The sequence below is a fragment of the Carcharhinus amblyrhynchos genome, chromosome 4 (assembly GCF_965287045.1).
Source record: "Carcharhinus amblyrhynchos chromosome 4, sCarAmb.v2.hapA, whole genome shotgun sequence".
In the NCBI taxonomy this organism is placed as follows: Eukaryota; Metazoa; Chordata; class Chondrichthyes; order Carcharhiniformes; family Carcharhinidae; genus Carcharhinus; species Carcharhinus amblyrhynchos.
The window spans coordinates 67,747,708-67,768,669 of NC_137327.1; the positions used below are offsets into that span (position 1 = coordinate 67,747,708).

At 43.8% G+C, this 20,962-nt stretch overlaps 1 protein-coding gene across 1 annotated transcript in view; it reads right to left on the minus strand.

Annotated features, from left to right (window-relative positions):
* Positions 1–8,373: 8,373 nt before the first annotated feature.
* Positions 8,374–20,962, minus strand: part of LOC145342090 (dynein axonemal assembly factor 6-like) — an 82,786-nt gene continuing 70,197 nt past the window's right edge. The window contains exons 6-7 of the mRNA XM_080187304.1: positions 17,679–17,764; positions 8,374–9,581 (exon numbers count right to left, since the gene is read on the minus strand). Coding sequence (XP_080043430.1) covers positions 9,452–9,581; positions 17,679–17,764 — 216 coding nt within the window. The 3' untranslated portion in view covers positions 8,374–9,451. The remainder of the gene's footprint in view (positions 9,582–17,678; positions 17,765–20,962) is intronic.

Consider the following 20,962-nt stretch of genomic DNA (forward strand, 5'->3'; position numbering starts at 1 on the left):
GAACAGTTACCAAAACTTGCCAGGAATTGGCAAACCTAGTGAGGGAATATTATGATATTATGCCAGCTTTGATCCTGAGAAGATATCGGTTTTACTCGCACACCACAAGACATGGAAATCTATTGTGGGTTTGATAACAAGGATGAGCTGACTGGCAGGAAGTGTGTAAATTTGGGGTGATCCTTAATGAGATGCTAAGGGACCAGTTGGTATGTGGGATAAACAATGTAATTATCCAAAAATGCCTGTTAGCTGAAACCCAACTGGATTTCAAACAGGTGCTACAATTTATAATTGGAAAATGCTGCAACTGGGATACATATGTTGCAAGGTATCCCAATGGAAGTGGACACCCATGCCAATTTGACAGAGTTCATGGACCGCCACTTGAATGCAGGTGATTACATCACCTCCCTCAGGAAGTATCCAAATACAGGGACCCGGGTTCAATTCTGGCTTTGGGTGACTGTCTGTTTGCACATTCTCCTCATGTCTGTTTGCACATTCGCCGTGTCTGTTTGCACATTCTCCTCGTGTCTGTTTGCACCTTCTCCCTGTGTCTGTTTGCACATTCCCCCTGTGTCTGTTTGTACATTCTCCCTGTATGGGTTTCTTCCAGGTGTTCTGGTTTCCTCCCATAGTCCAAAGATGTATGGGTAGATTGACTGGCTATGTTCATTTGTCCCTTAGTGTCAGGAGGATTAGCAGGGCAAATATGTGGGGGTTACGGGATAGGGCCTGGGTGGGATCGTTGGTAGAGGTTCCTTGGGTTGGATGGCCTCCCTTTGCACTGTAGGGATTCAATGATTCTATGATCTATGAAAGATGGCCAAATGGAGAGGAACACCTAATAGCAGCATTTGCTTCTAGGACCTTGGCCATAGCAGAAAGAAAGTATGCCCACATTGAAAAAGGGTTGACGATAATATTTGGAGTAAAAAAAATTAATCAATACCTTTAAGGGCAGAAATTTCTGATTGTCACCAGTCATAAACCACTATTGAGTCTACTAGGAGAGGACAAAGCAGTGAAACTGATAGCTTTGGCCTGTATTCAGTGGTGAGCTTTACTATTGGTCGCCTACAACTATCAGTTGGAGCACCGGCCAGGAAGTGCCTTAAGTAAATTACCTTTAGCAGCCACACCACTGATGGTACCAAAAGTAGAAGAGCTGATAATGACCATGAATTTTCTGGAAACCCTCTCAGAGGCCGCACATAATATATATCTTTGGATGCAAAAGGATGTCCTCATGGAGACAAATATCACGAGGGATTAGGGTGAGGGGGGAGAGGTATAATTTGGATGCTAGAGGGAGGTTTTTCACACAGAGGGTTGTGGGGGTATGGAATGCACTGCCAAGTAACGTGGTGGAGGCAGGCACGCTGGACTTGTTTAAGGTTTACTTAGATAGACACATGAGCAAAATAGGGATGGAGGGTTATAGGAGATTGTTTTAAATAAGGATCAGAGCCTCGGGACGTTCCTGGAAATCAACTGTTACATGTGTTGATGTTTTTCTTTTACTCCACAGATGCGTCGGTCCACCTTGTTGTCTAACGAGGGGCATGCACACGGTGGGTCGTGCGTGGGCTGCTCTTGGATGTTTTGAGAGTAGCCTAGTACTTTGCATTGTTTGTGTATGTTTAAAACTGGACCAGCAGATGGGCACCACGACAGCTCAGTGACTATCACTGTTTGCTGTGCAGATACATGGATTTGGGCCAGTATCTGTGGGAGTTTGCGCATTCTCTCTGTGGTTGCGTGGGTTTCCTCCGGGTGCTCCGGTTTCCTCCCACACCCCAAAGATGTGCTCTTAGGCTGACTGGTGTAACAAATTGTCCCTAAGTTATTCTCCGCTCAATCTGGTTTCCATAAGCATAGACATGGGTCAAGGGTGGAAGAAGAAAAGCACATTGTTAAAATGGAGGCATGGGCTTGTTGGGCCGAAGGGCCTGTTTCCCGTGTTGTGTTATTCTTTGTTCTTTGAAAGTTAAATACTTAGTACTGATGGGGGAAATGGAACAAAGAACAAAGAAAATTACACAGGAACAGGCCCTTGGGCCCTCTAAGCCTGCACCGACCATGCTGCCAGACTCAACTAAAACCCCCTACGCTTCCGCAGACCATATCCTTCTATTCCCATCTCATTCATGTACTTGTCAAGATGCCCCTTAAAAGTCACTACCATATCCGCTTCCACTACCTCCCACGGCAACGAGTTCCAAACATCCACTACTCTGTGTAATAAATCTGCCTCATACATCTCTTTTAAAACTTGCCCCTTGCATCTTAAATCTACGTCCCCTAGTAATTGACTCTTCCACCCTGGCAAAAAGCTTCTGACTATCCACTCTGTCCATGCCTCTCATAATCTTGTAGACTTCTGTCAGGTCTCCCCTCAACCTCCAGTGCGAACAAACCAAGTTTCTGCAACCTCTCCTCATAGCTTATGCCCTCCATACCAGGCAACATCCTGGTAAATCTTGTCTGTATCCTCTCCAAAGCCTCCACATCCTTCTGATAGTGTGGCGACCAGAACTGAACACTATATTTCAAGTGCGACCTCACTAAGGTTCTATCAAGCGTCAATGTGACTTGCCAATTTTTAAACTCAATATCCCGGCCGATGAAGGCAAGCATGACTACTCTCTCAACCGGCATTGCCACTTTCAGTGAAAGACCAGTACAGCCGCAATTCCACTCTTGCTGAAGTAAAAGAGAGAAGCTGATGGTAGAAGATGGGATACTGCTATAGGGACATTAGTGGTTGTTCTGAGTCAGGATTGCTGTGCCATGTGGGATGAACTACACCACAGCCACGGAGACTGTCCAAAATGAAAATGCTGGCCAGGAACTATGTTTGGTGGCCCAGAATGGGCGCAGATATAACAGCACTTGTGGGTTGATGCCAGGAATGCCAGCAAAGACAAAAGTTGCCACCAGCAGCTCTACACCCATGGGAATGGCTAAGTAGACCATGGACATGGCTGCACATGGATTATGCAGACCCATTCATGGGCTCGATATTCTTAGTCATAGTGGACACCCATTACAAGTGGATGGACGTCCATTGGGTGCATTTGGCAACCACAATGATAACGGTAGAGAAACTTTGCACCTCATTTACCATGCATGGGATTCCAGAGCTGCTGGTCTCTGACAATATTCTTCCAGCCAGGAATTCACCCAGTTCATGATGTTGAATAGGATTCGACAAATCAGAATGGCATTGTACCATCCATTGTTAAAAGGACCCACAGAAAGAACAGTGCAGACTTTCAAAACTAGTTTAAAAGAAACAGCCAACAGCATTAATGGATACGAGCTGGAGGATCCAGACTGAGCACTGAAACCTTGCCTGAGGAAAGAAAACCGCTGAGGTCCTCTGGATTTAGAGGGGAGAGGTGCAATGACTTCAATGAGGCACATGAGGTTGGCCTCTTGGAGTATGAACTTCCTGATGGAGGTTGTAATTGCCTGCCCAGTCAGGAAGCCTCACCTGTATATAAATATGGAAGTGTCACTCCAGATTTTGACTTTGTACTTGAAATACTCTAGGAGTGGAATCCACTTTGTAAATAAAGGGAATCTGGTGAAGGGGCACTCTGAGGAGCTACTTCACTTCCCACTGGGCCTCCTGGCACTACCCACTGGGCACTATAACTGTGCCAGGTGCAGTGCCAAGGGGATGGAACCTCAGTGGGGATGGAACTTGTGGAGCGGAGTGATGGTGAGGGGAGCCAAGGGAGAAGGTGCACAGTGGGTGGAGAGCTCTTCAGGCAGGGAGCAATTGGGGGCAACTCTTCAGGGGAAGGAGGAACTCTGCAGGGATGATGATCAGTGAGGAAGCGGGGGGTATTCTGCAGTCAGTGGTGGCAGGGATAAGGGGAGCTCTGCAGCGATGGTAATCAGTGGGGATGAAAGGAGCTCTGCAGTAATGGTGATCAGCGGGATTGGGAGGAACTCTGCAGGGGTGCTGATCGGTGAGAATGGAGGATCTCTGCTAAGGGAAAGAGGGGAGCTCTTTAGACAGGCGGTGATTAGTCCATGGGGGAGACTGGCATAGGCAGGGATTGCCCAGGGGAAGGGAGGTAGCACAGGCAATGTCATAGAATCACAGAATCATAGAGGTTTACAGTGTGGAAACAGGCCCTTCGGCCCAATTGTCCATGCTGCCTTTTTTTTATAAATCCTTAAGTTAATCCCAATTGCCTGCATTTGGCCCTTATCCCTCTTTACCCATCATACCTATGTAACTACTTAAATGCTTTTTAAACATAAAATTGTACCCGCCTCTACTATTACCTCTGGCAGCTTGTTCCAGACACTCGCCACCCTCTGTGTGAAAAAATTGCCCCTCTGGACATTTTTGTATGTCTCCCCTCTCACCTTAAACCAATGCCCTCTAGTTTTAGACTCCCCTACCTTTGGGAAAAGATATTGACAATCTACCTTGTCTATGCCCCTCATTATTTTATAGACCTCTATAAGGTCCCCCCTCAGCCTTCTACGCTCCAGAGAAAAAAGTCCCAGTCTATTCAGCCTCTCCTTATAACTCAATCCATCAAGTCCCAGTAGCATCCTAGTAAATCTTTTCTGCACTCTTTCTAGTTTAATAATATTCTTTCTATAATAGGGTGACCAGAACTGCACACAGTATTCCAAGAGAGGCCTTTCCAATGTCTTGTATAACTTTAACAAGACATCCCAACTCCTGTATTCAATGTTCTAATCAGTGATTGGTGGGGGTGGCCAATGTCTTTTGCAGGGTGTGGGGGCAGGGGCGAGGTGTGGTTGGCAGGCGATCTCCCAGTGCTTGGGATGCCAGTTATCAGCAGCTGGCTTCACCAGTGAGATGGGGCTCCCCTCCTCGCTTGCTGGCAAGCATCACAGCTAGGCTATTTTTGCACTAAGTGCCCTAAGACTGCAACTCACAGCTTGCCAAAAAAACTGGCAAGATTCTCTTCTCTCGCTCATTTGACACTTAGAATTGTTTTCGTAAGATCAAACCCAAAGAGTTTAAAATGTAGATCGATTGCATTTGTGCAGATTAAAATACACTATTACACATCTATAAATATTGAATAGAGGAAGAACACGTCAGAGGGTTCTTAGTGTGATGGTTCCATAAATTTTGCTGTTTGTACTATATATAAATGATTTGGAGGAAAATGTAACTGGTTTGATTAGTAAGTTTGCAGGCGACACAAAGATGGGTGGATTTGCGGAGAGCAATGAGAGCCATCAGAGGATATAGTAGGATATAGATTGATTGAAACTTGGGCAGAGAGATGGCAGATGGCGTTTAATCCGGACAAATGTGAGGTAATGCATTTTGGAAGGTCTAATACAGATAGGAAATGGCAGAACCCTTAAGAGTATTGATAGGCAGAGGGGTCTGGGCGTACAAGTATACAGGTCACTGAAAGTGGCAACACAGGTAGAGAATATAGTCAAGAAGGCATACAGCATGCTTGCCTTCATTTGTCGGGATACTGAGTTTAAAAATTGGCAAGTCATATTGCAGCTTTATAGAACCTTAGTTAGGCCACATTTGGAATATAGTGTTCAATTCTGGTCGCCACCCTACCAAAAAGATGTGGATGCTTTGGAGAGGGTACAGAAAAGATTTACCAGGATGTTGTCTGCCATTGAGTGCATTAGCTATGAGGAGAGGTTGGAGAAACTTGGATTGTTCTCACTGGAAAGACAGAGGTTGAGAGGCAACCTGATACAAGTCTACAAGATTATAAGAGTGGATAGTCAGAAACTTTTTCCCAGGGTGGAAAAGTCAATTACTAGGCGGCATATGTTTAAGGTGCGAGGGGCAAGGTTTAAAGGAGGCAAGTTTTTTACACAGGTGGTGGCTGTCTGGAAGCTGCTGCTGGGGGAGGTAGTGGAGGCAGATGCGATAGTAACTTTTAAGGGGCATCTTAACAAATACATGAATAGGGTGAGAATGGAGGGATAGAACATAGAACATAGAAAAACTACAGCACAAACAGACCCTTTGGCCCACAAGTTGTGCTGATCATATCCCTACCTACTAGGCCTACCTATAATCCTATTAAATCCCATGTACTCATCCAGAAGTCTCTTAAAAGACCCTAACGAGTTTGCCTCCACCACCACCGACGGCAGCCAATTCCACTCACCCACCACCCCGAGTGAAAAACTTATCCCTGACACCTCCTCTGTACTTACTCCCCAGCACCTTAAACCTGTGGCCTCTCGTAGCGACCATTTCAGCCCTGACAAATAGCCTCTGAGAATCCACCCAATCTATATCTCTCAACATCTTATAAACCTCTATCAGGTCATTTCTCATCCTTCGTCTCTCCAGGGAGGAAAAACAGAGTTCCCTCAAACTATCCTCATAAGGCATGCCACCCAATCCAGGCAACATCCTTGTAAATCTCCTCTGCACCCTTTCAATAGCTTCCACATCTTTCTTGTAAGGAGGCGACCAGACCTCCAAGTGGGGTCTGACTAGGGTCTTATAAAGCTGCAGCATTATCTCCCGACGCCTAAATGCAATCCCTCGATTGATGAAGGCCAGTACACCATACGCCTTTTTAACCACATCCTCTACCTGCGAGGCCAATTTAAGAGTCCTATGGACCCGGACCACAAGGTCCTTCTGATTCTCTACACTGCTAAGTGTCTTACCCTTGACATTATACTCCTTCATCCCATTTGGCCTGCCAATGGATATGGATATGCCAGGGATATGGTCCCTGGAAGAGTAGGGGATTTTAGTTCAGTTGGGCAGCCGGCCGGTGCAGGCTTGGAGGGCCAAAGGGCCTGTTCCTGTGCTGTAATTTTCTTTATTCTTAAAAAAGGGAACTTGAAATAATTTATTTAGCTTACTCTTGGTAGAGAGAAACGTAATAATATCTTTACTCAAAGGTGTTGCAAAAGAAAATCTAGATATAATCAAGAGTATTCAGTGCAGATTTCCAAAGGGGAAGTCTTGTTACATGAATTTGCTTTCTTCAAAGATGAAAGAGAAAAGAATAGGCAAGGGTAGCCTGGTAGGTAATCTTGGTTTTTCAAAAGGTCTTCAGTAAGGTACAGAACAATAGACTCAAAATTAAGGTTTCACAGCATACAGAACCAACAGGTAACAGAAAGGAAGCAGCAAAATAGAAAGCAAACTAGTTACAACGAGGAGGAGTTCAGGGGAATTAACTCAGATGGGCAATCGGTGGGAAATGTTTCATTCACTGTTCATCATTTACATGGAATTTTAAAATTTTGCAAAGATTAAATTCCAGGGTATCATTATGTTGGAGAATAACATGACAAAAATAAGAAAAAAAATCAAATGTGCATAACAGGTACATAAGTTCAAAAAGCAATTTTATGTAGGTAAGTATGAGATAGTGCACAAAGTGGTGGAAGAAAGAATAACTCCTTGGAAAGGAAGTCTTAATCAAATAAGAGGAGCAAAATGTATCACATTCACAAATCATTAAAAGTAGCTACAAAGCAGTTCACAAAACTGTTAAAAAGATGAAACACCTGGACGTTATCAGATTTGTATTCTATTTCCAACAACAGGTCTGTCACTCCCTTTGTAAATCTGCGTGACAGGCTTAGAAGGGGGAAGCTACTTTTCTGGTTCAGTGCTCAAGCTGCATATCACACAAAAGGATTCCCTTTTTTTGAACTTGGACTACAAATTTCGCAAGGAACACATATAATGGTGGATATAAGAACATAATAGGAGCAGGAGTAGGCCATCTAGCCCTTCGAGCCTGCCCCGCCATTCAACAAGATCATGGCTGATCTGAAGAGGATCAGTTCCACTTTCCCGCTTTCTCCTCATAACCCTTAATTCCCTTGTCTACCAGAAACCTATCTACCTGTGACTTAAATATATTCAGTGAGGTAGCTTCCACCACTTCAATGGGCAGAGAATTCCAGAGACTCACCACCCTTTGAGTGAAGAAGTTCTTCCTCAACTCCGATCTAAACTGCACCCCCCCTCCCCCCCTTATTTTGAAGCTGTGCCCTCTAGTTCTGCTATCCTTTCTAAGCAGGAAGAATCTCTCAACGGCTACCCTATCTACCCCCTTCATTATCTTATATGTCTCTATAAGATCCCCCCTCAGCCTTCTAAACTCCAACGAGTATGGACCCAGTCTATTCAATCTGTCCTCATAGGCTAACCCCCTCATCTCCGGTATCAGTCTAGTGAACCTTCTTTGCACTCCCTCCAAGGCCAATATATCCTTCCGCAAATGCGGCGACCAAAACTGCACACAGTACTCCAGTTGTGGTCTCACCAGTACCCTGTACAGTTGCAGCAAGACCTCCCTGCTTTTATATTCTATTCCCCTCGCTATAAAGGCCAACATTCCATTCACCTTCTTGATCACCTGCTGAACCTGCAGACTGAGTTTTTGCAATTCCATCTGGTCAGTATGAATTTTGCATTGGTCAGGGTGAGAGCTGTCCACTTCTGGGTTAAGAAACACCCAGTATCAGCACCAAGCAGACAGGGATCTGTGATTCTCAACAGATTCCACACCCAGTGGAAAGAAAGGCAGTCCATAGCATTGTCTCCCAAGCCAACATGCCCAGAATTGAGGCACTAATAACTCAAAACCTGTTCTGCTGGGTGACGCGTTCTTCATTTGCTTAATACCAGACTCCTGAGGCAACTGCTTGATACAAACTTGGTCATGATGGGAAATATGGGAGGACATGGAAATGCTTATGTTCTCAAAATATCCGTGAAGAACTAAAACATCTTGCCAACTCACGGGGTCCTTAACTTGTGGTCAAAATAAAGAAGGTTCATTCAGGAGTGTACTAAACACATTGAGAGACTTTGTCAGGGATAAATGGGCTGAAGTTGAGACATCAGACAGAGGCCACAAATCTCCAAACAACCCATTTATCCCGCCCTTCAAAAACAGCCTGCCCCATGTGACAGAGTTTGCTGTTCATGCATTGGGCTATCAATCATTATAGAAAACATTGAACTGGAGTATGAGCAGATAATCCTCGATGCGAGGGATTGCATAAGAGAAAGTTTTTCTAACAATTCCTTTTGGCTCAATCTCTTCCCAGTCTGACTATTTTCTTACTAATCCAAGCTGTGAAGTTGTCAATTTGTGCTGAGCGCTATCAGAGCTCAGGTTTGAGATCCCAATGCATGTGAAAGGTCTCACTCATTAACAGTTTTAGGAACTCCTCTGAAAATAAATCAAATCATTCATCAGCATAAATATTTTGTGTGCTGTGTGAAATTGTACATTTGGTTCCTGTAATCAGGTTATTATTGTGCAGATCTAAGATGCTGATTTGATTCATTAATCCCATTTTACTTTATGAATTAGGTAATAAATATTAAATGCAAACACACAGTCCAGGAACACAAAGTGGTACACTCTAGTAGCTGTCACAAATTTTACTTCCCTCATCCTTATTATTTGGCTCAAGCAAAGTTAATGAAATCAAACTCTCTCTTCATAGTTAAGGTGACTTCCAATGTATGAGTATCAGTGATGAACTGAGCTTTTCCATTTTTACTATCCACTGGATGGGGTAGGTGCAATCCCAGTTTACTGGAAAACAAGAGAAAGTCAGGATGAGCCTGTGGAGAGCAGTCAAAAGTTTACATTTGAACAAAGCCACAGTCAGCCCATTCAGAAACCAACAAGCATTGTGTCAAAAACTGAGGCACCACTCTTTCCGAATCACAAAACAAAGACCCCTACTTGTTATACTCAAACATTAGAGACACCCCCGCTTTCTGTTAACAGAGATCCCCAGTTCTGTGATAGGGACACCCTGCTCTCTGTGATCAAAGACCCCAAGCCCTGCTCCCTCACTGATCGGAGACATCCCACACTCTGTGGTCAGAGACACTCTGCTCTCTCTATTACGAGAGACCCCCATATTCGCTGTGATCAAACCCGCTCCAATCTTTGTGATCAGAGATCCTTCCTTCCAACCATTGTGTGATCAGAGACCCCAACCCACTAATTTGATTTATTGTCGCATGTATTAACATACAGTGAGAAGTATTGTTTCTTGCACGCTGTACATTTAAAGCAAACCATTCTTAGAGAAGGAAACGAGAGAGTGCAGAATGTAGTGTTACAGTCATAGCTATAGAAAGTCATAGCTATAGAGAAAAATCAATTTAATGCAAGGTAGGTCCATTCAAAAGTCTGACAGCAGCAGGGAAGAAGCTGTTCGAGTTGGTTGGTATGTGACCTCAGGCTTTTGTATCTTTTTCCTGACGGAAGAAGATGGAAGAGAGAATGTCCAATCTCTGTGATCAGACCCACTCCCACTCTCTGCGAACAGACCCTCCCTCCCCCTCCTCTCTGTGATCAGAGATCCCTCCATTCACTGTGATATTTGCTGCCCTCCCCCCCACTGATTCATCCATAGACTCCCCCACTCTCTGTGAACAGAACACCTATCCCTGCAATCTGTGATCAGAGATCACATCCCCTGCTCTCTGTGATCAAACCCCCCCCCCCCCCCCCCCCCCCATTCACTTTGATCACCAATTCACCGAGATCTGTGATCACAGAATGGGGAGTCTCAGATCTCTGATCACCAAATGGGAGGGTCTCTGATCACAGAATGGGGAGTCTGAGACCCTCCCATTTGGTGATCAGAGAAGTTCCCCCATTTACTATGACCAGAGACCGCCCCAATCACAATAATCAGAGGCTCTGCATTCACTGCAATCAAGGACCCTCTCCGTTCAGTGATCTGAGACCTTCTCACATTCAGTGATCAGAGATTCCACCCCGCCACCCCCTCCATCCCCATTCAGTGATCGAAGATGTCCCAATTCACTGTTATCTGAGACCCTCCCTTCACTGTGATCAGACAGCATCCATTCACTGTGATCAGAGATCCCCCTCTTGTTCACTGTGATCAGAGGCCCTCCTACAATTCTCCGTGATCAGGACCTTTTCCATTCTGTGATTAAAGATCCCCCATTCTGTGATCAGGGAAGCTCCCCCATTCAGTTACCAGAGACCGCCCCATTTACTGTTATCAGACTCCCCCATTCAATGTGATCAGAATCTGTCATCAGTGGTGCCAAACTCCTGCTCTCTGTGATTAGAGACCTCCCATTCACAGTGATTAGAGACCCAATGCTCTCTGTGGTCAGAGCCTTCACCCATTCACAGTGATCATAGGCTGTCCTGGTTGCTATCAAAAATAAAGACATGATGTCTACAGACTAGAGGACAGGCTAGAGATGATATATTGGGGTATCCCACGAGGTATCGTGATCTCATAGATCATGGTGGTTCAGTATTTTTTCTATTGGATCAATACATAAAGTATGTCATTTGTAACATGTTTGATTGGGTTGTGTCCAACTGACTGTGAGCTGCAGAATTGTATAAACCAGGATGATTTTCTTTGTCCTGTGGAGTGGTGTCTTGACCCACTGTGTTGGGAGCTGACCCTCCTTGCTAGTAAGTAAAATAAAGACAATCTGTCGGTTAAGTATCTTGTGTTGAAGTCAAACTTGGAAGTTGAGATTTCAAAAACACCTTACTCCCACCGCTCTCTGTGACCATGGAAACATAGAAGATAGGAGCAGGAGGAAGCCATTTGGCCCTTTGAACCTGATCCGCCACTCATCATGATCATGGCTGACCGTCCGACTCAACAGCCTAATTCTGCTTCCTCCCCATAATCTTTGATCCCATTCACCACAAGTACTATATCTATCTGCCCCTTGGCTCCAACTACTTGTAATGAATTCCACAGGCTCACTACTCTATGGGTGAAGAAATGTCTCCTCACCTCCGTCCTAAATGGTCTACCCTGAATCCTCAGACTGTGACCCCTGGTTCTGGACTCCCCCACCATCAGGAACACCCTCCTTGCATTCACCCTGTCTAGTCCTGTTAAAATTTTATAAGTCGCTCAACTACCAATTTATTGTGGAAAGTGACTAAATTTAAATTGGTGGAATGGAACTTCTGAGTCTTAAGATGCGATGTTTACCATATACATAGACGATCTGGAGGAGGGGTCTGAGTATAGAGTAACAAAATTTGCTGATGACACGAAGATGAGTGGAAAAGCGAATTGCGTGGAGGACGCGGAAAGTCTGCAGAGAGATCTGGTTAGGCTGACTGAGTGGGCGAGGACCTGGCAGATGGAATATAACATTGGCAAATATGAGGTTATCCACTTTGGAAGAAATAATAGTAGGATGGAATATTATTTAAATGGTGAAAAGTTGCAGCATGCTACTGTGCAGAGGGACCTGGGGGTCATTGTGCACGAATCACAAAAACTCAGTCTGCAGGTTCAGCGGGTGATCAAGAAGGCGAATGGAATGTTGGCCTTTATTGCAAGGGGGATAGAGTATAAAAGCAGGAAGGTCTTGCTGCAACTGTACAAGGCACTGGCAACTGGAGTACTGTGAGCAGTTTTGGTCTCCTTATTTGCGAAAGGATATATTGGCCTTGGAGGGAGTGCAGAGAAGGTTTACCAGGCTGATACCAGAGATGAGGGGGTTAGCTTATGAGGAGAGATTAAATAAACTGGGCCTGTACTCGTTGGAGTTTAGAAGGCTGAGGGGGGATCTTATAGAGACTTAGAAGATAATGAAGGGGCGAGATAGGGTAGAGGTAGAGAGATTTTTTCCGCTTAGAAAGGAGTTTAGAACGGAGTTGAGGAAGAACTTCTTCACTCAAAGGGTGGTGAATCTCTGGAATTCTCTGCCCGTTGAAGTGGTGGAGGCTACCTCGCTAAATATTTTTAAGATGCGGGTTGATGGGTTTTTGATAAGAGAGGGGATTAAGGGTTATGGGGAGAGGGCGGGAATGTGGAACTGAGCCACGACAGATCAGCCATGATCTTGTTGAATGGTGGGGCAGGCTCGAAGGGCCAGATGGCCTACTCCTGCTCCTATTTCTTATGTTCTTATGTTCTGTTCTTATGAAACCAGAACTAGAGGCAGGCCTCAAAATAAGGGGAGGGGGAACAGTTTAGAACAGAGTTGAGGAGGAACTTCTTCACTCAAAGGGTAGTGAATCTCTGGAATTGTCTGCCCATTGAAGTGCTGGAGGCTACCTTGTTGAATATATTTAAGTCATGGGTAGATAGATTTCTGAAAGGCAAGGGAATTAAGGGTTATGGGGAGCAGGCGGGAAAGTAGAACTGATCCACTTCAGATCAGCAATGATCTTATTGAATGGCGGGGCAGGCTCGAAGGGCTAGATGGCTTACTCCTGCTCCTATTTCTTATGTTCTTATGTGGAGGATCTGTATGATGAATGCATTTAGCACAATTGTCCTTGAAGCATGTCTTTAAAGGATCATGGTGCTTGTAGGAGCTGGCTGCATAAAAATTTGCTGCTACATTTCCCACTTCACAACAGTGACTGCATTTCAAAAGTAGCTCATTGGCTGTAAGGCACTTTGTGTCATGAAAGATGTTATATAAATGCCCTGGAGAGGTGGAGAGGTGGTGCCCCTCCCTCCACCTCTCCAGTTCTCTACTGCCCATTGACCAGACCGTGCTGGCCGGATCTAGCCAAGCAATATTTTTATAAGATAAAGACACATATAAGATAAAACTGCAGATGATGGAATCTGAAACAAAATAGAAACTGTTGGAAAATCTCAGCATGTCTGACAATATTTGTGGAGAAAGAATAGAGCCAACATTTAAAGTCAAGGTAATTCCTGAGAGTCGTTCAAAATATTGGCTCTATTTTCTCCATAGATGCTGTCAGGCCTGCTGAGATTTTCCAGCATGTTCTGTTGAGATACTTATGAAGCCTTGCCCTTTACATAGGCATATCCCTAGCTTTTGCAGAGTCTTTAACAGATTACATGCCCTCCTAACATTCTTCTTAATAGGCTCCAAGCCAATAGACTCTTCCCTGCTGCATCAGACTTTTGAATGGACCTACCTCGCATTAAATTGATCTTTCTCTACACCCTACTTTTGACTGTAACACTATATTCTGTGTTCTCTCCTTTCCTTCCCTATGTACAGAATGCTTTGTCCGTATAGCATGGAATAAATAATACTTTTCATTGTATACTAATACATGTGACAATAATAAATCAAAATGAAACAAAACAACAAAAGGCCTCACCTTCCACTTTACAGGCATTTGACAGCTTCTGGACTTGAGTTCAACAATTTCAGCGTGTTGTCTCTGCCCATGTTTCCTTTTCTTTGTATGTTTCGGTCTTAATCTTATTTTCTCTAATTTTTGCTTTTGGACTGCACCTGTTCATCATTCTACCATTTATGCTTCTAGACACGTTATTTGTTTCTTTACTTGTACCATTCTCACCCTCTGGCCATTCCCAACCTAATCATTTGCCTTTAATGTTTCTTGTATTCCACTTTATCACAAGCCTTCTTCCCTTTTGTCCTTATTCCATCCTCTTCCTTTCGATCTTCTTTAAATATTATAAATATTTGACTTTTCCCAGTTTTGAAGAAAATTCATCAACATGAAATAGTAACTCCTTTTCTGTTTGCACAGATGCATCCAGATTGGTTGCATATTTCCAGCATTTTCTGTTTTTATTTCAGATTTCCAGCATCAGCAGTAATTTACTTCTTTCGAAAAACTGGCATTTATATATTATACAATGTCTCAAAGCACTTTGCCCTCGAAAAAGTACTTTTCAAGTGTAGCTTACTGATACAATGGAGAAACTGTGGTAGCTAATTTATGTGGAGCAAACATAGGTTTAAGGTGCGAGGGGCAAGGTTTAAAGGAGATGTACGAGGCAGATCTTTTACACAGAAATTAGTGGGTGCCTGGAACTTGTTGCCAGGGGAGGTAGTGGAAGTGGATACGGTAGTGATTTTTAAGGGGCGTCTTGACAAGTACATGAATAGGATGGGAATAGAGGGATATGGTCCCTGGAAGGGTAGGGGTTTTTAGTTAAGTCTGACAGCATGGTCGGTGCAGTCTTGGAGGCCGAAGGGCCTGTTCCTGTGCTGTAATTTTCTTTGTTCTTCGTTCTATAGATCAGTAAGCCTAACATCGTAGTGGGGAAAATTCTTGAATCTATTATCAAGGACTTGATAGCGAAGCATTTAGAAAGCAGTGGCAGGATCAGACAGAGTCAGCATGGATTTGTGAAGGGAAAATCATGCTTGACAAATCTGTTGGAATTCTTTGAAGATGTAACAATGGAGCTGACAAGGGGGAGCCAGTCGATGTGGTATATTTGAACTTTCTGGAAGCATTTGGCCAAATCCCACATAAGCGATTATCAGCTTCACTCGCTAGCATTGTTAACTTACAAAATTATTATTTTAACAGTTTGACAAGGTGGGTATCATGAACAAATTGGACAATTAGCTTTAAAATGACTCAAGTGATGACTGGAAATGGAATTTGTGTCTTTCAGGACAGCAGCATCTTGTTATCTCCAAAGATGGACTAATGTCCCCATGACTGCAGAGATCAAACCCCAAGGACTTATACAAAGGCTCTTTACATTTCTAAGGCCGAGCGCATAGCCAACAGGGACAATCAATCTGCAAGGACAAAAGCAGCCTGAACTTATTGATGGCTGAAAGATGAACTATCTCAAGAATGCAGACAAGGAATATACATCCTTTGTCCAAACCAAGGTGGAGAACTGCATGTCGTGTCACATGATATCCACCTTCCCAAACTGTTAAAACCTGTTATATTGCCTTGTGGAGCTAAGAAAAGGCTGACTGTCATTTTCCACCTAGCAGGTAGCAGCAGAAAAAGGGCTTTGCCTATGTTTTTGAATACCTGGCTCCCCACCTACACTGTTTCTACTGGAATTTTTAAACTTCTGTACCAGCACCGACAAGATTCTATGTGCCTATCCTATTGTGGAATTATTGTGGTCGTGCCTTACAAGCCTAGTTGAGTTCTTCGATAATGTGACTGAACACATTGACGAAGGAAGTGCCGTGGACGTAGTGTACATGGACTTCAGCAAGGCGTTTGATAAGGTCCCCCATGCAAGACTTCTTGAGAAGGTGAGAGGGCATGGGATCCAAGGGCCTTTGGCCTTGTGGATCCAGAACTGGCTTGCCCGCAGAAGGCAGAGAGTGGTTGTGGATGGGGCTTTTTCTGAATGGAGGTCAGTCACCAGTGGAGTGCCTCAAGGATCTGTTCTGGGACCCTTGTTGTTTGTCATTTTCATAAATGACCTGGATGAGGAAGTGGAGGGATGGGTAAGTAAGTTCGCTGATGACACGAAGGTCGGTGGTGTTGTGGATGATCTGGAAGGATGGCAAAAGTTGCAGCAGGACATAGATAGGATGCAGGACTGGGCGGAGAAGTGGCAGATGGACTTCAACGCGGATAAATGTGTAGTCGTCCATTTTGGCAGAACCAACGGGATGAACGAGTACACTATTAAGGGCAGAAGTCTGAGTAGTGTTGAGGAGCAGAAGGATCTTGGGGTCCGGGTCCACAGGACTCTTAAATCGGCCTCGCAGGTGGAGGAGGTGGTCAAGAAGGCGTATGGTGTACTGGCCTTCATTAATCGAGGGATTGAGTTTAGGAGTCGGGAGGTAATGCTGGAACTTTATAAGACCCTTGTCAGGCCTCATTTGGAGTATTGTGCGCAGTTCTGGTCGCCTCACTATAGGAAAGATGTAGAAGCTATTGAAAGGGTGCAGAGGAGATTTACAAGGATGTTGCCTGGACTGGGAGGCATGCCTTATGAAGTTAGGTTGAGGGAGCTGGGACTCTTTTCCCTGGAGAGACGAAGGTTGAGAGGCGACCTGATAGAAGTTTACAAAATGTTGAGAGGAATAGATAGGGTGGACTCTCAGAGGCTATTTCCCCGGGTTGAAATGGTCGCTACGAGAGGACACAGATTTAAAGTGCGGGGAGGGAGGTTCAGAAGTGATGTTAGGGGTAAGTTTTTCACTCAGAGGGTGGTGAGTGAATGGAATCGGCTGCTGTCAGTGGTGGTGGAGGCGAACTCGCTGGGGTCTTTTAAAAGACTTCTGGATGAGTATATGGGGTTTAATGAGATTGAGGGTTATAGATAGGTCTGTAGGTTGGTAGGTGATGTGATCGGCGCAACTTGTGGGCCGAAGGGCCTGTTTGTGCTGTAGTGTTCTATGTTCTATGTTCTATCTCTTTTGGAAAAGGGGATTATTCAGCATCGGCCTTCAACCTCTTGACTCTGTGAAGGAGTACACCATTGGACTTTGATTCTAGTCTCTGAACTCATGTGAAACAATAATTCTTTTCTTCTTTGTGGTCTTTGCCCTATACCTCTTTCTTCCCCTTATCCCTCTTTTATAGTACAAATATACCGAGGGCTTCATAGCACCACTTTCTCCTGTGTTTCGAGTATGTGTAAAATAAACTAACCTTTTTATTTCACTCTAGCGTGGGTTTGCTGTAGGATTATTAATAGAAATTGGATCACACAAAAGCTGAGGGGTTGGGAAATTTGAATCAAAAACCAAAAACACCTTTCTGTTTAAGGACAGATAGCAGGAGAAGATATCAGGGCTGTTAAAATTAAACCCCTGCCTGCCATAACAACGCTAAATAGCATTCTGCTCTTACAACGGGCTAGGTGAAGATTGGCCAAATGTAGGCTGAGGGGGTAGAGTTGGCCTTGTGTTTCAGACAGACTTGGTAATATTCCACAGGAAGACCTTCCTTTAGCAGTCTCCCACTTACTAGATTGGTGATCGAAGAGCCAGAAAGTGTTCTTTAATGTCCAGAGTGACATCTGCTGGTTTGCAGTCAGGCAGCTTGATTTTTATCTAAAAAAGTTTCAATAATACAAATACAACATTATCAGCAGCATATTAAAACAATTTGAGTCAATTGCTAAATCATTTTAGTATTTTTGTTTCTATCTGCCTAATCCATTCATCACCCTATGACATCTCATCGACAAACTAGCTGTAATCAATGTGCCACTGTCATTAATACTTAACTTGGCCTCAATGATGATGTTAAGGAAAAGTTCTATTCTGACCTTGATGAAGTCCTCACTGCCATCCCAAAATAAAAGATCATCCTTTTAGATAACTTAAGTCCCAGGGTTGGCCCTGACTCCATTGTCTAAAAGTGGAGTGGGAAAACTCTGGAAAGTTTTCCCAAAGTGCTTAGCCAGTTTTCATCTCTTCCAGCAGAAGGGTGGAAAATCACATGGAGACACCATAGATCAAAGCTTTGGCACATCCTGGATGAAGTCATTCTTTGAGTCATAAAGCTATGTGATCTCTGTATCACTTGATCCAGTAAAAAGTCTGACAACACCAGGTTTTAGTCCAACCTATTTATTTGATAATATACTCGCAAGCTTTCGAGGGGTTACCCTCTTCGTCAGGTGAATGGAGAGTTCACCTGACGAAGAGGGTAACCCCTCGAAAGCTTGCGAGTATATTATCAAATAAATAGGTTGGACTAAAACCTGGTGTTGTCAGACTTTTTACTGTGTTTACGCCAGTCCAACGCCGGCATACCCACATCATCACTTGATCCATGCAGACTGATGACTGCTGGATGGATCCTTGTCTTGTTTGATCAGTGATGAACACTTATCTTGCATTAAGACATCAAAAAACCACAAGTCTAAGAGGGAGAAGATCAACGTCTTGGCAATTAGTGGAGGTGGTGTTGTAGTGGAATTGTCATTTCACTATTAATCCAGAGATCCAGGGTAATGCTCTGGGGACCCAGGTTCAAATCCTGCCAAAGCAGATGGTAAATTCAATAAAAATATGGAATTAGAAATCTAATAATGACGATGAAACCATGGTTGATTGTCATAAAAACCCATCTGGTTTACTAACATCCTTAAGGGGAGGAAATATGCTATCCTTACCTGGTCTGGCCTACATGTGACTCCAGAGCCACAGCTATGTGGTTGACTCTTAACTTCCTTCAGCACTGAGCAATAAATGTTGACCCAGCCAGTGTTGCCCATATCCCAAGAATGAATAAAAAAGGTGGCCCAACTGAGGAGAGGAAATCCAAGTGCAACAATTCCAACAACCAATCAGGAAAATCTTCATACATTCAACTCAATTCTAGAACAACGGGATCAAATAATGTCAGCTTGACTTATGTGTCCAGACCATTGGGTGTGAGCATTGTTGTCACCAAGACTAACTGGATGAAAGTGGTGTAGAAATATGTGATCTCCTACAGTAAAAAATGAGCAGCCTTTGTTGTTTGGTGGAACAACCTAAAGTCACAAAAGTCACGAGGCAGCCTTGAGCTGTTGGCCAAAGAAAAATCTGGAAGATAAAGAACGCATGGTGGGAAGAGAACATCCAAGAAATGTAACAATATGACCATTATGACATGTGAAGCTTCTTTGAACAACCAAGGTCATATGTAGGCCAAAGTCAAATGGAGGAAATGCCCTTCGCTCAAAGAATGGTGTTTCTCTTCTTAAGGGTGACAATATTAATGATTTGGACGAGAATATAGGAGACATGAGTTGTAAGTTTGCAGATGACACTAAGATTGGTGGCATAGTGGACAGTGAAGAAAGTTATCTCCAACTGCAATGGGATCTTGAACAATTGGGCTAGTGAGTACAATGGGTATAGAAGGATATGGGCCAAATGCGGGCAATTGGGATTAGCTTAGGGGTTTTAAAAAAAAGGGTGGCATGGACAAGTTGGGCCAAAGGGCCTGTTTGCATGCTGTAAACCTCTAAGACTCTATGCTATCTAGCAAGGCTGGAAAGAATACTTTGAACAATGCTATCCACAATGGCAACAGTTTTCAATAGGCGACCTCCGTCCACCAACTACTCTTGGGTGCAATCCAAGGGTGAACTATCATTGATGGGAGAACTGCAACAAGCAATTAATTGGACGAATGGTATTTCAGCTGAGCTGGCTGATTTTTTGTTCACATAGTGGCTATATTTACTTGTCCTATGGATTTAGCAAGAAGAGATTCTCCCCAACTTCAGGAGTGTAACAATCATAACTTATTTTCAAGAATAAAGATAAATAAGCTGTGGAAACTATCAAGGAAACTAACACAGCATGACATACATTCCTCTGATTTGTCCACTTCCTGTGGCTGAGGAATTCCTACCAAAGGGATAGTGTGGTTTTAGAGCTTCCAGAGGAAGCTCTGACATGACTATTTTTACTAAACAAACCCAAGAAAAATACTGAGAACAAAACCATGAACTCTTCATTTCATACATAAATCTAAACAAAGCATTTGACTCATTCTATCATGAGGCTCTATGGATTATGCTCCAGAGATTTGGATGTCCACTAACACTCACTCTGCAATTGTTTCATAATGATATGAAGGCATAATGATATAATGGCTTGAGTGGAAGACCTAAAACAGGCACCTTCAAATTCAAGACTGGGAGTCAAGCAAGGCTGTGTGCTACCTTCCATACTATTTACAATCTACCTGACAATGGTTATTCACCTCATTAAAGATCAGCTGTCCTCTGGTATTAGTATTAATACAATGTAGATGGAAAACTCATTAACCTCAGTTGCCTCCATGCTAAAACTAAACTAACTACCAGAGACACATATGATCTCCAGTTTGTTAATGAGTGCAGTGTTGTTGCCCACTCTGCAACATGTTGGCAAACTAATCTCAACCGCTTCAATTCTAAGAATGAGAAATTCAGCCTGTCTTTGAATGATTTCAAATCAAAACTCATGTATCAATGGGGTGACATGGTAGCACAGTGGTTAGCAATGCTTCCTCACTGCCCCGGGGACCCAGATTCGATTCCCAGCTTGTGTGGAGTTTGCAGGTAAGTGTAAGGGGTATTGGCAAAGTAAACACGTGGGGTTATGAGGATAGAGCCTGGGTGGGATTGTTGTCAGTGCAGGTTTGATGGGCTTAATGGGCTCCTTCTGCACCGTAGGGATTCTATGATTCAATCAGGAAGCAAATCCTGTACTCAGGATCCAACTATCTCATGCAGCCTGCTCTCTTGAGTTGAAAGATCTGTG